The sequence below is a fragment of the Camelus dromedarius genome, chromosome 12 (genome assembly GCF_036321535.1).
Source record: "Camelus dromedarius isolate mCamDro1 chromosome 12, mCamDro1.pat, whole genome shotgun sequence".
In the NCBI taxonomy this organism is placed as follows: domain Eukaryota; kingdom Metazoa; phylum Chordata; class Mammalia; order Artiodactyla; family Camelidae; genus Camelus; species Camelus dromedarius.
The window spans coordinates 26,406,818-26,427,808 of record NC_087447.1 but is presented as its reverse complement, the minus strand read 5'-3'; the positions used below and the strand labels follow the sequence as shown (position 1 = coordinate 26,427,808).

Sequence of the window (20,991 nt, the reverse complement as noted above, 5' to 3'; positions counted from 1 at the left end):
AGATGTCAATTAGGAAGCTATATCATCTCTCTTAATAAGCACTCAAAAGCATTTCTCAAATGAATCAATGAATATAAATGTGAGAAGTTATTATTTATCTATATAAATTGATTCTCAAGTGTTTGCAAGTAGTATAACAGGAGAGAATACAATGAACAAAGTTTAGCAATGGAAGTTAAGGATTTAAATCTTGATACTAAAATCACCAAATCAAAATCTGTATGTTCTGAGCATATGAATATTACAGTATTGTTGTGTCTGCTCAGTTGATCCTTTTGCCTCTAATTCAGAGGATGGTCCAATTAGAGACTTATCATCAAAAAAGAATGGATTATGACAAACAGATGATAACAAGTCAATCAAAAAACTGTCAGTTGTATTCAAATGAATAAATTGATGGGCAACTGAAATGACTATATGTACTACAACATAATTATTTTAAATAACTTAATTTAATATAAAATTACTTATTTTCATATATTTTTTGGCAGAGATTATTCATTATCAAGGAATGATACTGAGTTTTTAAGTTTTAAAAAATAAAAATAATTCTAAGATAGTATATGTCGTAATTTGGTTAACTCTGTAGTCCAATTTTAAAACATGAAAAATATAAAGGATGGCTTGTATTTGCAGAAAGAAAATAAAATGCTGTTAGAAAATATAGATTCAGGTCCCTTATTTGATTGGCTAAATCATAAACTTTATAAAATGAAAATAAAAACAGTAACAACAAACCTCATGATCAATTTCCACAATCATAGTCAGATTTTCACTAGTAAATTGGCAGGGAAATGCTTCATGACACTTCATGAAAATCATGGACTGTTTATATATATTTTTATATTCTTAGTGTCCAAGAAATTTTGGGTCAGAAAAAAGGTGCTTAATAAATGTTCACAGATTGAATAAACATATTCTGGAAAAGAATCAAAGATGATTCTTTTCAATATTTGAATAAATTCAAATTTATAAACTTGAAATATTGAAAACTGCCTAATTGTTCAACAACAGAGAAATGATTGAGTAAATTATGGTAATATTATTAGCCATGAAAACCAAATGGAAAGTGTTCACTTTAAAAAAAAAAACACAATAGCAGATATTAAGAACTCAAAGTATAGATTTAGCAACAGATAAGAAAAGTTGAAGAGAGAATTAATAAACTGAGAGACAGGTCAAAAGAAAATATCAACACCAAAGCATACGAAGACAAAAGGTGAAAAATACAAAACAGAGCATAAGAGACATACAGTTTACAGATTTTTTAAAAGTTCTAATATACATATCATTAGTGTTCCTTCAGAGAAGAGAGAAAATGCAGCTGAAATAATATTTGAGGACACAACTGCAGAGAATTTTCCAAAACTGATAAAACACAGTAAGTCATCAATTTAAGTCCTAAAATCCCCAAGTATTATAAATACGAAACGATAACACCAAAAAGACTGCTAAGAAAAATCACAGCAAAAAGCAAATCTACAAAGAGAAAACCTTAAAGTCAATCAGAAAATAACAATACATTGCCTTCAAAGGAGCAATAAAACTGACACATGACTTCTCAATTGGGAAAAAAAAAAAAAAAAAAAAGGAAGCCAAAGACAATGGAATGATATCTTGGCAATGCTTTGTGAAAAAAAAAATAGCTGACAACCTAGAATTCCACACCTAGTAAAATTATGAAAATGAGAATAAGGAATTGAAATATAGATATTTTAAGGCAAATAAAAATGGAAAGAATTTATGACTAGCAGACCCACACCTAAGGAAATATCAAAGGATGTTCTTTAAAGAGAAGGAAAATGATTCCTCATGGAAGTCCAGAGATACAGAAAGAAAGAAAGATGAACAGGAAGGGTAAAAATGTGGCTAAGTATAAATAAAAATTGACTAAGAAAATAATAATTACAATGTTCCATAGAGTTTGAAATACACAAGTATTCAGTCAGAAAGTATATATATGGAGAGTAAAAGTTCTAAGGTCTTTGAATTGTCTGAGAATTGTTAAAAACACTAATGTATGTTAGATGTTAGTAAGTCAAAAAAGCATGTATAATCTCTAGAGCAACCATGAAAAGAATAGTAAAAGAATGTACAACTACCAAGATAATTGGGAGGAAGGCAATGAAATAATATATAGTACTCAATAAGTCAAAGAAAAGGCAACAAATAAAAGAGAAAACAGAATATAGAATAGATGGAACACACAGAAATCAAATAGCAGTGTTAGATTTAAATCTCAGAACATCAGTAATTATGTTATAGGTAAATGGACTAAATACTTTAATCAAAAGACAGATTGTTATACTGCAATAAAAACTATATGCTTTCAATATAAAGATAAAATTTGAAAATTAAAGGACATAAAAATATAATCATGCAAACACTGACCAAAAACTGGGGTCACTATATTTGAGATGAAATCAAAATAAACTTTAAGTCCAAAAAAAAAGGAATTACTAGTAATAAAGAGGAACATTCCATAATAAAGTAAGGCTTAATTCATCATAAAGATATAACAATTCTAAAAATCATATGACCTAATAAATAGCCTCAAATTATAGAAAAAAAATTCATAAAATTAACAGAAAGAGAAATAGACAATCCACAGTGGGAGATTTTAATCATATTCTCTCAGTAAATGACCTAAGAAGCAGACAAAATATCAGTAAGTAAACACAAGAATTGAAAATGCATTTATCAAATTTGATCTAACAGACATATATAGAACACTGCACCCCCAAACTGCAGAGTGCAGATTCTTTTCAAATACACATGGATCACTTATAAAAATTGTCCAGATATTGGGTAGTCCATAAAGTAAATCTCAACAAATGTCAGAGTTGAAATAATGCCAAAAATGTTCTTCAACCACAGTGAGACACAGTGAAATTAATCTAGAAGTCAGTAACACACATACCAACCAGAAATGTTTCACATATTTAGATATAAGAAATATACTTCTGAAATCTATGGATCAAAATGATAAAATGGAAATGATAACAAAAATACGTTATTAAAATTGGTGACATGAAGCTAATGCCATGCTTAGAGGTAAATTTATACCGTACATGTATACATCAGAAAAGAACAAAGGCTGAAAACTGTTAGTGAAAAATAGGCCTTGCAGAGGTAGGATTTTAGGTAGAAAAGGGGATAAGGGCATTTTGGTCTAGCAACCAGCATGCGCCAAGTATAGTCAGCCTGGCCCTGGATAAATACAGGGAGGTTCTGAGACAAGAGAACAGTATAGTGGGTCTGACAGTCGATGTTTCATTTAACTTAGTAGGGAACAAATAAACGCTGAAGAATTGTGAGTTAGTGAGAGAGATGTTCAGAGCTGTACTTCAAAAGCATATCACCAGGGAGAAGTGATCAGGTTGAACTACTTTCTCCATATAATACACACTCATCACCCTCCCTTTACTGTAGTGATTTGTTTAATATCTCTCTTCTCTGTTAGATTCTATAGGGACAGAGAAAGTGGTCCTGTCTTTTCAGTACTGTATCCCCAGTGCCTAGGATAGTTCTTGGCATATAGAAAATATTCAATAAGTATTTGTACATTAATAAAGTATGAAAGAAATGAGAGATGTAGAAATCATTTAGAAAATTCATTGTAATAGTCAGCCTCAGTTTGAATTGTCTCAAGAGTAGGTCCTAGGGCTACAGTCATCCAGCAGACAGTCAGGGTCTTAAAATATATATATGAATATGCTCAGACTAGTTCCCTCTCTATTTTCCTTATTTCCATTAATTACACTACTTCATTCATGCATTCATTCAGTCATTCATTCAACAACCCTGTATTGACTGTCTACCATGTACCAGACATGTTCTGGCCCTGGAGGTACAGATGTGAATAAAACAATGTTCCTGCTGAAATGGAGTTTACATACTAATGGGACAATTCAGACAGTAAATAAATATGTATATGATAGGCAGCAATAAATGCCATGAAGAAAAATAAAGCAAGGAAGAAGAGTGACAGAGTGTGAACATCCATGGCATGCCTGAAAGACTGCATGGAAGCCAGGCTGGCTGGAGCAGAGGAAGGGAGGGGAGAATGGTGTTCAGGGAAATACCATGGGCCTTGTAAAGTAGGACCATGTAGCATATAGAAAAGTTTTTGGTTTCACTCTAAAGGAAATAAAAAGCCATTGGAGTATTTTGAGCTAAGGACTCCCATGACCTCACTTATGAATATTAAAAGGATCCCTATGGCCATTAAATGGAAAATGGATTGTAGGGGGACAAAGGTAGAAGGAGACAGACAAGTTAGGAAGCTAACCTATAGGTCACTTTGACTGCTTGAACTCTGTTTTCATTCAGTTCCATGTGCTGTAACCTAATAATACCTCCACCACCCATCTCCTTGTCTACCCACATTACTCAACTTTAGCACTTCATTACCTATTATTTTCACTATTATAATACTAGTTAGATATTCTAGTTTGCAGAATGCAAGACTGAAGTTTCCCATTCATACCTTGAACAGCTTTATAGACAATATTGAAAAAATCAGAAAGATAAATAGTACATTTTTAAAAATGGAAATTAAGCGGCATAATTGAAGGTCTGGGTACCTCATGGCAGTAAATGAGAACAAAAATTAGTCATAAAATGCATCAAAGCCTTTGATAATTTCTCAGGGAATGTACATTTATGGATATAAATCTAATCCTTTAGAATGCTTGATTTTTGACTTTTGTTTCAAAAAAGCAGGTGCAATTACATTATTTGCTCACTTTATTTTAATTCACAGAGAACATGTGGGAATTAATTTTAAAATATACCAAAATGCAAACAGGTAACAATACCAGCCAATATCAGGATACTGGACTTTTCTAATTAAAAAAAGAATTATAAGCATTATCTCTCCATCTCAGGAACACCCAATAATTTCATGTTCTTAAATGCAATACCATATTCTTGTATATAGTTATAAAAGAGTTAAAGGCTAATGCTTAAATCCTGAGCATTTCAATAGCTAGGAACAGTTATACAACATAATATGAGATTTTACTTCTGGGAAGCGTAATTGGATTTAGTGAATATCAAAGGCAATTTTTATATTTACATTTGCCTTTATTGGTAAGAGTTCAAGAAATAAGAATTTTAGTGTGGCAATTTTAACAGTCCACTTTCCTTAAAAAGACATAGTTTGCTATTATCAAAACTGACCCTATGCATGTACTGTCTCTACAAAAATTGTGTTCATATTTGATAAACAAAGTGAGAAGAATGTTCTAATCAAATAAGATGATTATATATTACCATTAACTATATGCAAAACTACATAAATGATATAATAGAGTAATATATCATATGCTATTGAATACTCAAGAAAATCAGAATATGGCTTTCAATTTTTAACATTTTTTTACAATTATAATTATATAGACATGATCATCATTTATTTGCTTAAAGAACTTCTCATTACTATTAATTTACCTTTCTTTGAAAAGCAGGAGACTATAATAGTTCTGTTAGCTAGTGCATCTGAAACCTGTTACTAAGAGAAAAAAACCTTGAATGCAGAAGAAAGCATGTCACTTCTTTCAAGCTTCATTTCTTCTATTCTATCAAGGGGAAAAAAAGCCTTATAAAAATTGACCAATGCAGTATAGTTTGAATTTATATTCTCTTGGAAGGGTAAATATAATAAAGTAAGTACCAAATGCTCAACAGTTTATTCCATGCCGACTGCAGCCAGACAATTATAGCAGAATAACTGATTTTACAGCGGTTGTAAAAATGTAAATAAGGCTTTAAAACTGATTCAGAAATTACATTTTATAAATGAAGCTTTGATTTTAATTTAAACAATTCCCTTAGGGTATAATACGAATTATTCAGAACATTCTGCTTTCGTTATGATTTAAATAGTAGTGATATGTTAGGAAGTCCTGGGACAGAAACACCTGTTTCTTATCAAATTACTTCTCCTAATGATTATAATAATTTTATGCACTAGATTAACTTTAAAATGTAAATATTGCAATATATTAAAGTTTAAATTATTAGATAGAAACATTTTAAAAGTAGCAGTGAAAAATGTGCACCAAATATACCGTATCTTTATCTATTTTAATCTATTCCTACTAATAAAGCATCTATATTAAAAATACTTTCATAACATGTTGATTTTTGTCCTATTGCAATATAATATTCAATTATTAAAAATTGAAAAATAAACAATGCATAAAAATTTAAAATTCAGTAACAACTGTCAATGTTTTGATATATTTCCTTCAAGTCACCTGCCCATCTGGTTAGTTATCTATTTTTCTTTAGGTTTTTTAATATAAAACTAAGATAATACTAAATGTATTTTATTACTTGCTTTTTATTAGTATCAAAACTCATGAGACGTTAAACTACATTTTGAATGAAAAAAAAAAATCAAAGGACTTTTAAATACATGTTCTCTTTGGAAAGAGTGAAGTACATGCCAAGTTGAGTCATGAAGAGAAATGTCACTGTGATCCGTGGCAGCTGCTTGCTTCCCTGGGAAGGCAGGGGCCGGTTAGGAGTACAGTAGCTAGCAAAGCCCTCAGCGCTCCACAAAGTCACTAGTGGGAAAAGAACAAAGGCCTTTCCAATGCAACTAACACAGATGTGCCCAAAGGCAAACTGTCAGAAACAGTTAAGATGACAGCTACTCACAGTTCATTATTTCCTTCTCACAGGTCACTGGGTGACAAGCTGGGTCAGTGTGCTTTGTTGGCTGTCCCAGTCCTTCCCCACCCCCTATTCAATTTAAATAAGGGTAAAGGGGTCCATTGGATAAACTAATGTAAACAAACACATTCCAGATGCTTAAGATGCCAGAATATGGCATTTATTTTGGACCAAAATTATACTTAATGTACACCCAACTTACTTTCTCCAAATAAGAAGAGAGCTATATTTCTATACCTCACTGATAGAGGAGGCAAAAACATCTTAAGTAAATAAAAAATATAAACTCTCATGTATTAAGGGTCTTACATGAAAGGCCTAACACAGTAAAAGATTTTCCTTTCTCTTCAATGGAAAAAAGAATTTTTCCACGTTAAAAAAAAAAAAAAAGATCAACAATTAGCTTTCCACAAGTGTTCGACATGTAAATTAAATGAAGTGATTCTGTAGATGAGAGAGTCCCGTTTGTGATGATTGGTGTAGTTGTTTTTTAAGGATATAATTCAAAATAATATGCCAATCAAAATGGCAAGAGTCTAACCAAATCTTTTATGATATAATACACATAAAATTTTAGTAATTACTTAATATGTCTACTCAATATGACGGCATTCTGTAATGAAATTAATAGAATAAAAACTACTAGGAATGAGGAATAAAATAGTGGTTAAGAGCATAGTCTATAGACCCAAAGGGCTATGGGTTCAAATCCCATTTCCTCCATTAACTTGCTGTATGACTGGACATATCTCAAAACCACTGAGCCCTAGCTGCCATATCTTTATGGATTATAAGAGTACCCCCACCATCAGTTATTATGACAATAAGCTAATCAGTCTATCATATTGTTACAAGAATGAGTAAGTACTTAGCATAGCACTTGGCACACGGTAAGTATTCCACAAATGACAGCTATTGCCTGTCACCAAATTTAGTATATACAAAGCTCAACTGAACCACCACTGAAGGTGTGAAATATCTTGGTTAATCTCAACAAGTTATGTTAATATTATTTTTAAAATCTCTAATCCATTCAAGTGCAAGCCTCTAAATCAGTAAATCTAGGCTATTAAATTCAGTAAGAAATCAGGGGTTCAGTCTCCCTTAATAATTTCTACCTCTTATTTAGCCTTCACTGAAAGTTGCATATATGATATACATTTTATTATTCCCTTTCTAAACTGTTCCACCTTATTTAAGGATTCTTTTCTAAGATATCCAGTCAAAATAATAGGCCCCATTTAAAGGCTAAGGATTTAGAATAATCACTAAGACAAGAACATGAATGGTCAAGCAGAATAACACAGAGGCTAAGAATGACGCTTTAGGTGCAGATAGGCATGTCTTAAACTACTAGCTGGAAGCCCTTAGCCAGGAAACTTAATCTCTCTGTGCCTAAATTTCCTTACCAGTAAAACAAAGATTAATACCTCTGCTTTATATACTGTAACCAAGCAGGATGCTATGGGGCCTTCCCAGACAGACCCCTCCCTGACATCCTCTGCTTTAGTTCCTCTCTGAAGTCTCCAAATAATAGTATCTGATTCACATTTCCTGAGTTGTTTTGCAGATGCTAAAACCCCCACAAAATTGAAGAAATTAACTACCTAATGGCCATGAGGTAGTAGCTCCCAGACCTCCTGGAGCCTGAAGACTGGTAACGAGACATCACCCTGTTACCTCACCATCACCAGTCAGAGAATTGTGCATGACCTGATTACATACATTGTGACTCCTCCCCCTCACATGGCCTTTAAAAATGTTTTGTTGAAACCCATCAGGGAATTGGGGTGTTTTGAGCACTAGCTGCCCTTCACTCCTTGCTTGGTGCCCTGCAATAGGTGTACTTTCCTTCACCTCAACCTGGTGTCAGTAGACTGGCTTGACTGCATGCCTGCGAGTGGACCCAAGTTTGATTTGTTAACAATTTCTTATAGGTTATTGCAAAATAATGCATGCAAAGCATTTAAGCAAAGTCAGTATATGTTATTAATAATCAAATGTTATCTTCCCTTTTCACATATTACCTGACGGTAACTACCAATCTCTCTGTCTTTCCCCACTTTGGCTACTCTCCTTCTTTGGCTACTATGGAAGTACATACTTTTATATCTTTATATATTTTTATTCTTTTCAATTATATATTCTTTTTTCAGACTATTTACTCATAAAGTTTTCTCTGGTATCATACAATTCTATTTCTTTTTCCAATTTCTACAACTCGGATCATTTCATATTATTCCTTTATATTTGATAAAAGCAAGACAACGTGAAGCTCTCTTTTGAAGCTTGATAACGTAATGCAGTGATTCTCTTATATTTGGAAAGCGTGCAAACCTAACAAGACAACCTAAGGTTCAAAGTAATCAATATGCCAAGTTCAGCACCATGTTCTAATTTTGCCCAACAACTCCTTCCAAAATGGGAGGAAAGTAATTGCTCTAAGAGCTTACTCTTTACTCAAAATAACTTTGTTAAGGATCAGAAAGAGAAGGAGAGAAACTGAAATTACACCTATTATGGTAAATTGTGGGGGTGGAGAGGAGAATGCAGATAAATCCCTGTGGCTTAAAGGAAAAAAAAGGCTGGAAAAGTTGCTGTAGCCAGACACATGAACCCTAAGTAACCCTCACTAAGAAAAGGGCCCTGGGAAATTTCTTATTAATATACAAAGTCTAAAATATATTTACCAGTCAATTCCTACTGACTAAAAATCATGAATCTAAATACAAGTCCCTTTAAAAACTCTTTGTTACTGCTACTTGTTTTCTGAACATTTTCACAACTCTACTTGCTGAGTGCTTATTACATTCCTGAAATGTAAAGACATCTCATTTAATTCTAACAACTCAAACAGGTATTGTGGTATGTTTAACTGACATAAACTACAGTGTTGTTTGTTTTCGGGGTTTTTTTAACCTCACATTTCCTAATACTATACTCTTTTCTCCCAAGTTCCATCATCAGACTACATTGCTTCAGGGAAGATACTACAGAATACTTAGAAGAAAAATTGCTAAACTATCCAAAGCCCTCAACCTTCAAAAAAAAAAAACAAATTGTTTTTCCAGGCTAGGGAAGTGATAGGGAAATAGGTAAATCATCACTGGGGTTCTGCACAGTGACCCACTAGGGCCAGCATGAGACACACCCAAAAGCTCCAAATCTGAGAGCAGGAGGATCCTGTGCCTCCTTGAATAGAACACAGGATAGTGACAAGCGCCCAGCATTCTCTCAAGAAGGGCAGAGCAGAAATGGCTGTCGAGTGAACCTAGAAAGACTGGCCAACAATGATCTCATAAAACAGTAGTTGAGTTTCTCAGCACCCCAATGTTTCACATGAAAACTTCAAAGACTGCTCACAAGGGACTTACATTCTAGTGATCTGGATAGAGTGGCCTGGCTGTGTAGTTGCAGCCTTGTGATTGTGTTTTGGAGCATCAGAGTTGAGAACTTTCTGTACGACTGAAAAGCAAGTATTAGGGGAGGAAGACCTGGAACTCAGGCTTCTGCACTGGTCCAGGACACCCCCATAGTACAGTAGTACAACAAGGTGCTGAATTTGTTATTTTGTTTGTACCCTATCTTACTCAAAACAATAAAATCAAAGGGTTTGAGGGATGAATAACAATTAGGACAGACAATAAATTGAAGAATCACTTTTGTTATCAGGAAAAAATATTCCCCTCCTATCAAAATCTTAGGCAGGAATATGTAATTTAAGAATATAAGATAGCTTTTAATTGAAATAAAAAGTTATGCTGCACACTTTAAACTTATACAATGTTATATGTCAACTCTATCTCAATAAAGCTGAAAATATTTTTTAAAAAAGAAATGAAAAGTTGTTTTTCTTTTTTCATGCAATTGACATTTCTATCTACAGTTAGAATATTTAAACTTAGGAATTCTCGTGAACTTCACTGAATATGGAAAGAATTGGATTACTCCTTTAAGTTACTCAATCAATAATTAATTTCAAACAATTGTGTATTAAGATTGCAGTTTATAAAGTCACTCTGATTTGTAACACCAAGCCCAGCAAAATAATAGTAACAAACTTTAGTTTTCGATAAACAGAATCAGAGAATCAGTTCCCATTTTCCAACCAATGATGATTGTCAATTGGTTTGCAAAATTATTGGTGTTGGTTTAACTCCAGTAATAGAAATCATGCCAATTTATTAAATTATCATTACTTAAGATCATTTATTGTGCACTTTCTCCAGCTCTAAACATCAGTCTCCTCGTGGAACATAGACAGGATTATCTATGAGTGTGCCCTTCTTTAAGACATTTTGGTATTTTCACTATTAGATATATACACAGTACTGCCTTACCCTAACTATGTTATTTCAGAGTGTTTTCGTGAGATCCCAGGACAGCAACCCTTCCTAAGTAGACTTACAAACAATTATTGTACATCAATCTTTAATGAAATACACATAAATGTCACCTCTCTTCATCAAATGTGACCTGAAAACTACTGTGCTTGAAAGCCAAAGGGCTTTTGAGATATTTCAATAATCTTCAAGAAATCAATCTTACATGAAACTGAAGGAAAACATCGAATGTCATTGAGCAATAAAGCTCCATTCTGTCAGTGTCCTACCTCTGAGCAGAAGCCTTAGGATGTTTCTCTTCCAGTTTCCTCACCAGTGCCACTGTCAGCTGCCCTGTCTCAAGAGAACCTTCTGGCATTGAGTGGGTGTCTGAAGGCTCTCGCAGCTGCTTCAGACCAGGGATACTGGCACTTTTTTGCAGAACCTAAAAAAATGAAATATAGGAATAATGTAGCTAATTTTCATTGAGTGGAAATATCTAAACTATATATGCCAAAAATTTAACATTGGACTTTCCATGGTTCCTTCAGTCTTTTTCAAGCAGCCTATAAACCATTTGTATGTGGCTAGAACAAAAGAAGGCCATCCTAAGGAGGTCGTAAACAGATGTGTCACCATCTGTTTAATGAAATAATGTTTATATAAATATAAATGTACAAACAGATATTTGTATAATGTGCATGATTTTAAGCATTAATAGCACTCATTTGTGAATTCCTTCTTGCTGCCTGAAAACAAGTTGAACATTTTTCTCTTTTCAGAATACATTTTAGAGTTCTATTTCTGTCTTGCCTCTGGCTCACTACACTGACCTCAGCTGCTAAGCTGCTGCCATGTTCCTGATGAGCTGTGGTCCAGGCGCCATGGTGAAGGTGATACTCTGTCTGGGTCACATCCACTTGAGCATTTAGCTTCTCTAGGTAGGTCAGAACAAACTGAGGACAAGCCTGTCAGAAAGGAAAAAAGAAAAAGTAGTACCAGTGTTGTAAGCAACAGCTGAAAGTATATACAACTGGAATGATGGGAAGATGAACTACATTAATAGTAAAAAAGTTCTGGCAAATGCACTTTGTACTTTATTGTCAATTTCAGATCAAAATCAAGCCAAGTAACTTTCATATTAAGATCTCTAATTTATTGTTTGATCTGATCAGGTTTAACTAGATTGCTAAATATTAAAGCCATCTTATACATTAATAATAATGGCTAATATTTATTGAGTTATTTCTACATAAAATGATTATTGTAAGCACATTATGTACATGTAATGTGCAGTTGCTCTGTTAATTGGGAATATTCAGTTCTGCTCTAAAAGACAAGAAAACAAATAGGATGGATGAGATTCATTAGCTACGTTAAGCATAAATAAACCTGAGAAGTGTCAGGCAGAAAGTAAGTAGAGCATGCCTCTGTAAATATAGATAGAAAGGGGTAGGAAGATAAAAATTGACATTTAATAGTCATGATTTACTAAGTAATAGGCAAAGCAACAAATATTTATGTTATACTAGATATAAATGAAGCACATGAGAAATACAGTAATCATGAGATCTTTAATTGGCCACCCATTTCCTACTCTCATTCTTAATCCTCTGCTGGATGAAATCTGCAACTGCCCATAGGCTACCTGGGGAGCACAGCTATTGGTCAAGTGCACTTGCAACCAGCTCTTTCCCGGGGCAAGTGTGTGCCAGTGCCTCACGTATGTTTTTTCTGTTAGGCCCTCTTGCTCAAGTTTCCATTCTGGTCCTTATAACCACATCAGCAGCAGGGAAGGGTGATGCAACAGAAGAGAGAGGACATGACAATATTGTGAAGATTCAGGTAATGTAGCCCACCTGCACCATCTCTCTTCTCATGCATTTGACTTTGTGTTTTAAATTGATTTAATAAATCATGATCTGAACATTTTAATTCGGTCTGTGGGCCTTCCTGTTCCATGAGTTCGAGGATAGCCTACCTAGGATCATACTTGGTGGCTACCAGTGCACCAAAGTAATTTCCCACATAACAACATATTTACATTTTAATCCTTACAACAGCCCTTTGAAATAGGTAGGACTATTGTGCCCATTTTAAAGATGAGGAAACAAACACAAGGAGGTTAAGTGACTTGCTCATCCAGCTTGTTTACTAGCCCATAAAGCCTAGATATGTTGCCTCAAATATAATATAACATAATCTTTTTTTAAAGTGTAGAGTTAAAGTTTAAAAAAAATGAGAAGGTGTTCTGTGGATAATTAAGGGGTACAAGAGTCCTTATATTATTCTAGAAAAAGAGATATTAAATTAAATTTTATTTGAAATTTTATAAAACTAAATATGCATGTTCTAAAGTTAGATCACAGTGATGGATGCAAAACCCTGTGAATATACTGAACAATGTTGAATGACACACTTCAAATAGGTAAATTGTATGGTATGTGAATTACATTTCACTAAAGCTATTTTTTAATGTAAGAGACTCAGAAAAATAGAGAGTATACCTTTTGAACAAGCAGAAGGAAAAAAAGGGGGACGGAATTCAAAAAAAGTCAGGAAGAAAGATAAAAAATACAAATTAAAAACTGTTTTGCTGAATTAACCAATAAATGACTATCAAAATTTAAAATATGCATTCTCTTTGACTTAACAAACATAGGTAAACATACACTGTTCATTGCAGCATGGTTCCTACTTGTCTAAATGTGTATCATTAGGGAAACTTTAAAAGATAAAATAAACGTGGATGTCAACATGAAGAGATGGTCACAAAATGTTATTAAATGGAAAAAGGTAGGTTATAAAGTTATATATATATATATAACTTATTTATACACACATACATATACACACATAACTAGACTTACTATATTTTATTACATACTATATATAATTAATCACAATTAATGATAATCTTTGAGGAATAAGAGAGATACTTTTGCTTATTCAGTTCTGAATTATTGGAGGTTTTTTTCACAATTAACATTACTACTTTCAATTATTTAAATGGGAACCATACTATACTTGTAAAAATAAGCATAATTTCTGAGAATATATTAAAAAAAACCTGCTATTAGTGAATAATTGGGAAATAAGATTAATGTTTGAGAGAAGACTTTACTTTTCATTAGTATATTTTTTAAATATTAATTTTCATCATGTGCATTTATAAGTTTTACTTTAAAATACTTTTTAAAAAGGCCCAATTTAAAATAGCATCTTTACTATATATACTAGTCAAATAATCTTGGAAAGAGATTTTTGAATCACTAAGCTAATCCAAAGACATTAGCAAAAAGGAGTTTTATCTAAAAAAAAGTTTCTCCATTTACCTTGAAACTTATGTCATATCTATTTCATTACATTATTTTTTCTTACGTCAGTTCTTACTGTCTTAGAAATGCTCGAGACAATTTGGCTAAAGTGAATATGATGGGCAAAGAAAAATAGATTATTTTACATTGGTTCTACAGTAAAACATCAAAGCCAAAATTCAGCAACAAAGATCACAAAAAATTTCAATATGAGTGGAAACATGAGTCGTGGGATATAATATTAAATATGTTCCAAAATATCAGCTCATTAAAAGAATCAATTTATAAAAAGCAAAGTGAACAATAAACTTATTCTGAGGCAGTAAGTGCAAATGGTATCACTCTGATTCTGGCAATTATAAAAGCTTCATATTCTTTTTTTCTTTTTTCATCATCCTATTTATATTCAGCCTCTCTTCTTTTTTTTTTTTTTTTTTTTTTGTAAACCCCTTATATTCTGATGGTAGTTTCACGTTTCACATCCTTTAACAGAGGTTAAGACAATTTATGTAAGTTTCCTTCTAAGGTTTATTTCCCTCTTATTGGAAAGAAGGTATACCTGGAACATGGGAAACTTCAATATATATCCAATAAGATGGATGAGGAAGGGCCCAAAAAATAGAGCTATGGGGTGTCTGGACATTCTGATAGACACAGCAGAAGTAGAGACCAAAAGAAGAAAAAAAAATAGTCATGGGCTTTGCTTTCTTGAGTTGACAAATTAGCAAAAGTGGCAGATGTACACAAATAACACCATGCATTTGGAGACATTTACAAACTGTTCTTTCATTTCCCCTTTGGAATCATTCTAAACCCAAGGTGATGGCTATTCTAACATTTCCCCTTTGGAATCATTCTAAACCCAAGGTGATGGCTATTCCAACATTTTGATGCCATAGTTCTTTATTACTCTCTACTCCATGACCAACTTACCTTGATCTGTATCCATGCACCTTACAAGTTCAATCATCAGACCACCATTATAAACAACTCCATCCTCCAAAATCTGGAATTCTAATCTTTTTGTCTAGGGAGTCAACACCCTAATCTTTTGACTTTTCCTCCCTTCTAGTGCATCTGCACATCACCCTCAATTGACTTCTAATGTCTTAACCCTCATTACTTTCCAAGTCTATCAGACCTTTAGGCTTCATTGCATTCTTTTCATTCTAATCCACTTTTTACCACCATAAATTTTTAACAAAATACATCTTTAATTATATCATTCCTACTTAAAAAAAACTTTAAGTAATACCCCCAGTACATATTGATTATTAACATCCTACAGTCCTATTCTGGTTTCAAATTCCAGAGGTGCTATTTATCAGCTTTCTGACTTTAAGTTCCACTTCCTTGAGGGAGAAGTGTTCTATTGAAGACTGGGTAAGAACTTGCTCAAGATTTCATACTAACCAAATTTGCCCTCAGGGTACAATGGCAACTCTGGTTGCCAAAAAGGATCCCATCCATTTATGAGATTTTTTTTCAGTGTAATAGATCTAGGGAATCATCTTCATCACTCCCAAGATGTTTCCTCCACGTACATCAAACAGGCCACACATTTGACCTAACATGGGGCCCCAGAGAAGTATTTATCTCCTTATGGGAAATACAGCAAGCAGGTCACCAGAATATTACCTGGAATGTTTTAAACTCTATCTCCTCTTGGTCAGTACATGATCAGGCATATTTTTGAAAAGTGCTTCTTTTTTTTCCCTGATTATACATGCTTTCTATGGGAAAATTTAGAAAATACAGAAAAACTCAAAGAAAATAATTATGCATCCTCCTACCACCTGTTCTATGTATAAACTTTCAGTTTTGTTTCTACACACACACACACACCTTTGACACACTATAAATAAATAATATTGTTTTCTTACCTGATTTTTCTCAAATTATAACATTAGCATATTCCTCTATCAGAAATTATTCCACATTATTTGCAATGCCAATATAGTATCGATACTAAAGACATACCATAATATATTTATACAACCTCACTGCTAATTACTTAGCCTGCGTTCAATTTTCACTGTTATAAACAATGCTCTAATGAAAATCCTGAAAGATACATTATGGTACATTACCATTGATTGATTCCTTGGGTTAAGTTCCTGTAAGTGGAATTTCTGAATCAAAAGGAATATGTATATTTTACAGATTTTGATAAATATTGCCAAACTGACCTTCAGAAATATTGTACCAGTCTCCTCAATGGCCCCCAATGTTCCCTGCCTCCTGATATCCCCATCTTTATGAAGTCCCCTCCCACATCATACCAGCATAGGCCTATGTGATTAGTGAGGATACTGTAAGTGATATTATATCACTTTTGAGATTAGGTTATGAGAAACAGTGCGGCTTCTGTTTCATTCTCTTCCTCTCTTGCTCTCTTGGATCACTAGCTCAAGTTGTGAGTAGCAATGTGGAGAAGCCCATATGCCAAGGAACTGAATCCTCTGGACAATGTAAGTGTGCTTAGAAGCAGATCTTCCAGTCTAGTCAAAACTCAGATGACTGCAGCCTCCACTGACACCTTCACTGCAGCCTCGTGAGAGACTCTGGGTTAGAAGTGTCCAGCTAAACCATTCAGATTCCTGGCCCACAGAAAGTGAGAGATAATAAATGTTTGTTGTTTCAAACAAAGCATAAATACAAAACAAAAATAGACTCATAGACATAGAACACAAACTTGTGGTTGCCAAGGGGGTGGAGAGTGGGAAGGGATAGACTGGGATTTCAGAATTGTAGAATAGATAAACAAGATTATACTGTGTAGCACAGGGAAATATATACAAGATCTTATGGTGGCTTACAGAGAAAAAAATGTGACAATGAATATATATATGTTCATGTATAACTGAAAAATTGTGCTCTACATTGGAATTTGACAGAACATTGTAAAATGATTATAAATCAATAAAAGATGTTTAAAATAAATAAATAAATGTTTGTTGTTTTAGGGTACTATGCGGGTAATTTGTTACACAGCAATACTTAACTAATACCAATAAAATACAAAAAAGGAATGAGTATGTTTGTTTTCTTACATCTTCATCAACACTGGATATTCCTAGTTTTATATCTTCCTGTATTTACTAGGGAGAAAATATGATCTCATTGTTTTACATTTATTTAATTCCTAGTGAAGCTGAACTTTTTATTTGGCTTGGCTATTTTAATACTTCTTCTGTCATATAGTTCCTTTGCCCATTTTTCTATTGCAGTATTTATCTTTTTCTATTGCTATATCAAGCTTATTATATAAGTATTATACCATTCTTTGACATTTATACTACAAAGATTTTTTCCCTATTTGTCATATTTTCCTACTCACTTTTGCTTATGCTATTTTAGATTTAGAAGGTTTTAAATTTTTTATATACTCAAAGCCATTAGTCTTCTCCTTTATGGATTCTATATTTGTCTGCATGCACATAAAGATGTCTATTCACCACTACTCTGGGTTAGATGTTTTAATGCATGCTTTCTTCTAGACATTTTATGGTTCCATGTTTAAGTTAATTTAGTTGAAACTGGTGAACCATATAAAAAAAGTAATCTAACTTTATCCTTTTGCAAATGAATAGAGAAATGGTTAACTTTAAAAACAAAGCAAAAGAAAAAACTTATCCTAGTAAACACAATATAACAAAATGCAACACTATATTAAATTTGTTCATTATTATTATTATTAATAGCTGGAAATGATCATTTAGCCAGAATTGATATGACAGTATCTACTGATAGGCCAGAATCTGTGCCAAATACTCAAAATACTAGTATTAATAGCTCCATTTTGTCCAAGTATGGAGACAAATAATATGAACCTTGGAAAGGTTAAATGATCTGCCTAAGGTCACAAAGCAAATAAGTAATGGAGCCAGGATTAGTTATTAATATCGTAAAGCAGTAATTCTATCTTTTTTAAATGAATGGATGAGCTCCATTTATGATCCAGCTGCAAATAATTATCAAATTATCCTCCACTTTAGCCTTAACTAGATGGATACACTTTTGGATATGACTAAATTTAGATCTAATCAAAATTTCTAAACCTCTAAAAGAATGAAATGCCTCATTAATAAATAGTTTTGTTACATGAATCTAGAATAACTGTAATTAAAAAACCCAGCAATCATGCTTGTGAGTGGAACATTAAAAATTTTAGAATAAAATTCTCTTAAAATAAATTGTGTTTGAAACACAAAAGTATGCATTATCTGCTAGTTGTCAATATTAGTGTTTTAAAAAATTAGAAAATTATAAGTTGCAAGAAAAGGAGAGGTAAAAAAGACAGCAGAGTAGAAGTGGATCTTTAGGGATCTGAATTTTGAGAGACAGGAATGCACTTAAACCTTGATCCTGCTCTTCTGTGTCTGCTGGTGGGACGGGTGACACTTATTTAAGACAGAATTATGTTCTTGGGCAATAGGAGTCAGCTTCATTCAGGTGTCTCAGAGTGAAGTCCTCATGAGCAGGTTCAGGCCAAAGAGATGGAAGGATATTCTGGTACAGCCTCAAATTTCCACTTTTCATTTTTACCAAGATGTACAAGCTTTGGTCTTTCTGTGACTCCCTCTTCAACAACCTAAAGCCTCACTCTGAATAAGTAATATAGTGGAGTCAGAAATGAGATAAGGGAAAGGTGAGATGAATCTCTGAATGAAATTAGATAAAGGTAACTTTTAAAATGCTTTGACATTTGGTGTCAAAGTTCCTGCTTAGGAACAGAGCTGAAAGTGTATGGTCCCGGTTGAGTTAGTAAATGTGGCTGGGATATTACCAAGTGTGTCAACAAATAACTACTCGGGGAAATGTTGTTACATTAATTTTTAAATTTAAGTTATATCAAACTCTAAAGTTTCAAAATTATGCAAGTTGCCATAGAATAAATAGCTCAATTATGTAATTCTAGAGAGAAATGAAAGAACTATGCTTATTAGTCAGGGTCCAATAAGGAGACAGGACCCACACAGTAATTTGAACAAGAAAATTTAATATAAACTATCAAAAACAGAGAATCAGAGTGACAGGAAATCTATTAGTAAGGGTTAAACAGAACACTGAAGAATATATGAACAGCAGACATAGGAAGCAACCAGTACTCCAAGGCCTGAGATAGAATGCCCAAGGAAGAGGACCCAGCGCTGAGATCCAGACCACACTGAGGGCACAGCTGTGGCTCACTGGATTTTGAAGAGGTCCCTGAGGCAGTGCACCAGCAGGATTCACTGTAAATATGCCTTTGGAGCGCCAGAGGAACCCATCCACAGGGAGGTGCCTAGCTGGTGACATTCCACGAAAGAGTACTCTGCTGTGAAGCTGCCCAAGGCAGGTGCCAGGCAATGAATGGTAGATCTGGTACTGTAAGGGGACAAGTCAGTAACTGCCACGCTGTGTGTTATAGGTTGAAATATGCACCCCCTGCCCTGCAGGTACATTGAGGTCCTAACTCTTGGTACCTGTAAATGTGACTTTATTTAGAAGCAAGATCTCTGCAGATGTAATCAAATTAGTATGATTAGGTCATTAGGGTGGGCTCTAATCCAATATGACTGATGTCCTTATTAGAAGAGAGAAATGTGAATGCAGACACACACACACAGAGGACAATGCCAGGTAAAGACTCAAGACACAGAGGGGGATGGCCATGTGAAGATGGGGACAGAGACTGGAATTATGCTGCCACAAGTCAAGGAATGTCCAGACTACCAGAAGATGGAAAAGCAAGGAAGGATCCTCCCCTAAAGGATTCAGATGGAGCACAGAACTGCCTTGATTTCAGACTTCTAGCTTCCAAAACTGTGAGAGAATAAATTTCTGTTGTTTTAAGTTACCCAGTTTATGGTACTTTTTATAGCAGCCCTGAGAAATTAATACATCATGTATTTTCAGTTTACTCATCTGAGTAACTTAGCATTTCTGAAATCATGATGGTGGGGTTCTGAAGCAAACACTGACAGATACCATGTGATTAATCTAATTTTTGCCTTTCTTAAATCTTAATGATTGATTAATATTCAGTTTAGACTTGGAATCACGGAACAGGAAGGAAATATTGAGAACTCAAGACCAATCTCCTCATTTTATTAAAGCAAACCTGTTTTTAATTGAAAAATAGTTGACTTACAATGTTACATTAGTTTCAGGTGTACAACACAGTAATTATAAATACAATACACATATAAGAGAATATATAAATCATAGTGTACAGTTAAATCTATTTCCACATAGTGAATTCCTATTTAACTAATCACCTAGGTCAAGAAAGGGAACATCACAACACACCTAAGTGCCTCTAATGATTCCTTTTAGTAGCTAACCTCCTCCAGCTACATCCACTCCCCTGACTTACAACACGACAGACTTGTTGCTTTCCTTGGCAATTAAAGTTAAATAACTGCAGTCATGCATTGTATATTCTCCTGGTTTCTTTTGTTCACCATTATATTTATGAGACTCATATATATTGTTATCTGTAACTGTGGTTTGTCCACTGGCATTGCTACCCTCCAAGGTCTGAAAACCATGGCCCATGAGCCAAATCTGACCAACCATCTATTTCTATAAATAAAGTTTTATGGAAACACAGCCACACATTGCCTATGGCTGCTTTCATGCTACAAAGGCAGAGTTGAGAAATTGAAATAGAGATCATATCA

At 33.7% G+C, this 20,991-nt stretch overlaps 1 protein-coding gene across 2 annotated transcripts in view; it reads right to left on the bottom strand.

The window, feature by feature from the left end:
• The window catches only part of DCDC1 (doublecortin domain containing 1), a 381,054-nt gene that overhangs the window by 127,861 nt on the left and 232,202 nt on the right, over window positions 1-20,991 (bottom strand). For both annotated transcript variants that reach the window (XM_064492479.1, XM_064492478.1), the window contains 2 exons: window positions 11,840-11,974; window positions 11,297-11,451 (listed from right to left, as the gene is read on the bottom strand). In XM_064492479.1, coding sequence (XP_064348549.1) covers window positions 11,297-11,451; window positions 11,840-11,974 — 290 coding nt within the window. The remainder of the gene's footprint in view (window positions 1-11,296; window positions 11,452-11,839; window positions 11,975-20,991) is intronic.